Source organism: Danio aesculapii, chromosome 21 (genome assembly GCF_903798145.1).
Source record: "Danio aesculapii chromosome 21, fDanAes4.1, whole genome shotgun sequence".
Taxonomy (NCBI): domain Eukaryota; kingdom Metazoa; phylum Chordata; class Actinopteri; order Cypriniformes; family Danionidae; genus Danio; species Danio aesculapii.
Window position 1 is genome coordinate 40,084,313 of NC_079455.1, and position 2,101 is coordinate 40,086,413.

Below are 2,101 nucleotides of genomic sequence, written 5' to 3' on the forward strand. Positions count from 1 at the left end.
GGAGCTACAAATGTCTGTGCATCAGCATAGTGGCAGATACAAAGAGATTATCACTAATGGGCGGGGTTTTCCCATCTCTGATGACACATACAAAGGGAGAATGTCAAAGTGCTTCTGCAGACTGTGTATATATATGTATGTGTGTATGTGTACATATATGTGTGTATATCTGTGTGTGTGTGTGTGTGTGTATGTATATGTGTGTGTGTGTATGTATATGTGTATGGATATGTGTGTATATGTGTATACTGTATATATATGTGTGTGTGTATATATATATATGTGTGTGTGTGTGTGTGTGTGTGTGCGTGTGTGCGTGTGTGCGTGTGTGCGTGTGTGTGTGTGTGTGTGTGTGTGTGTGTGTGTGTGTGTATATATACATATGATTTGAATGATGTGAGAGGTGATCTCTGTGTAATCGTTACAAATTTAGGATTAATCTACAAGTTAAAAAAAATTATTAATCCCCGGGTCACATGTACCGAACCATGGGTTGTGATCCGTACGAATTACTTATCAACTGTGATCCGTTACACCCCTACTGAATTTCATTGCTAAAATCAAACATCAAATCAGAGACGAGTCCCAGAGACACTTGTTTATTAATGTTTATGTTGACATTGTTTAAACTGACTACAAACCATTGCCAGAATTGATTTATTCTTTAAAGTTTTGCTTTGTGTAATTATCAAACACCCATAGATAGACATCACAATATAAAAAACTATCATATATTTGTTTGAATGTGGATTATTGTATTTAACGAATAGCAACTATAGGGTTATTTTTACATTTTTAATATTAATATTATGTCAAATGAGAGTGTTCTCTTCTAAAAACTAAAGCGTTTACCTTGTTATCAATATCCAGCACTTGAAAATGAACAGTTGCATTTTGTAACTCTTTTGCCAGTTACTCGCATAGAAGAAATGACAAGAATTATTACATACGACCACAGGAAATAGGCGATTTTAGCACTTTATTCTGACATCAGAATGTCACATTGAAAATATACTGTATATGTGTAAATAAATCTAATCATAGATGATACAGAGAGAAATCATGCTACATTGCATACTGTATTGTGTTCAGAGCATGTCAGATTGTAGAAACTGAATGTGTATTCAAAGCATCAGGATGAAGGAGATCAGAGGAAAACAGAGGATCAGGAAGCTCTGAGTGACACTTTTAGCTCCGTTACACAGATTCCCTGAACAACAGGAGATTCCCTGAATGCTACTGAATGATGTGGCATCACAAATAGATTTGGAGGCACATCCTTTTACGGTATGGCCTACAAAAGCTCCTGGTGAACAGAAAGAAAACAAAGCTGAATCAAAGCTGGATGCTGGGACACTGTATGTGATGTGTGTCAAATGCACAAACTGATTTAATGAATTTCTTCTTTTTTCCAGATTCTCACCTGTTGCTTTAATGCAGCGATCTTCACTGCCTGAACATTTCAGAACATTTGAGCAGCTGTTCCCATCACAATAGTAACACGTGTTTCCATTGGGAGTGCTAGTTCTGGGATCTACAGGAGGAGAAAAGAAAGGTCTGTTTATTTTCTGAACTCCTTTAACTGTTGTATTAAATAAGTGCTCAATCATGAAATAAAGAGTGTGGCTTTTCAGTTGAGTCTCTTTTGAAAGTGCAAATGAGTGTTTACTTAGAGAAGACAGTCAGTGATGTCAGTGATGTATAATACCTGGAGTATCTTGAACATTACATCGGTCACTGCTACAGCACTCAGAAGACATCATTAAAATGCCGAGGTTCATTGACCCAGTTGTACAATCAGTAGAACAATCTTTAACCTTCACTTTAGTAGTAACGCCACCTAAAAATCAAGAATGATACAGAGATGATCAGCTATTTTAAAACCGCATTTTAGCTGTGTTTTTTGGGAAACTGGCAGACTGTCAAAAAATATCCACATCCATTTATTTCCAGTTATGAATGGAGTTATGGGACCTTGATCTCTTCTCTCTTGACTTTTGATGTTGTGAATTTAGCTCTCCAGTGACTTTTATTGACATTTTAGTAGAAACAATATATTAATAAATCATTAACACAAAACATTTATTAAGTCTGTAACATA

General features: G+C 35.8%; 1 protein-coding gene across 1 annotated transcript in view; it reads right to left on the bottom strand.

Moving 5' to 3' along the window:
- Positions 1 to 962: 962 nt before the first annotated feature.
- The window catches only part of LOC130214734 (urokinase plasminogen activator surface receptor-like), a 3,738-nt gene continuing 2,599 nt past the window's right edge, over positions 963 to 2,101 (bottom strand). Inside the window, exons 3-5 of the mRNA XM_056446543.1 lie at positions 1,709 to 1,840; positions 1,424 to 1,534; positions 963 to 1,306 (exon numbers count right to left, since the gene is read on the bottom strand). Coding sequence (XP_056302518.1) covers positions 1,125 to 1,306; positions 1,424 to 1,534; positions 1,709 to 1,840 — 425 coding nt within the window. The 3' untranslated portion in view covers positions 963 to 1,124. The remainder of the gene's footprint in view (positions 1,307 to 1,423; positions 1,535 to 1,708; positions 1,841 to 2,101) is intronic.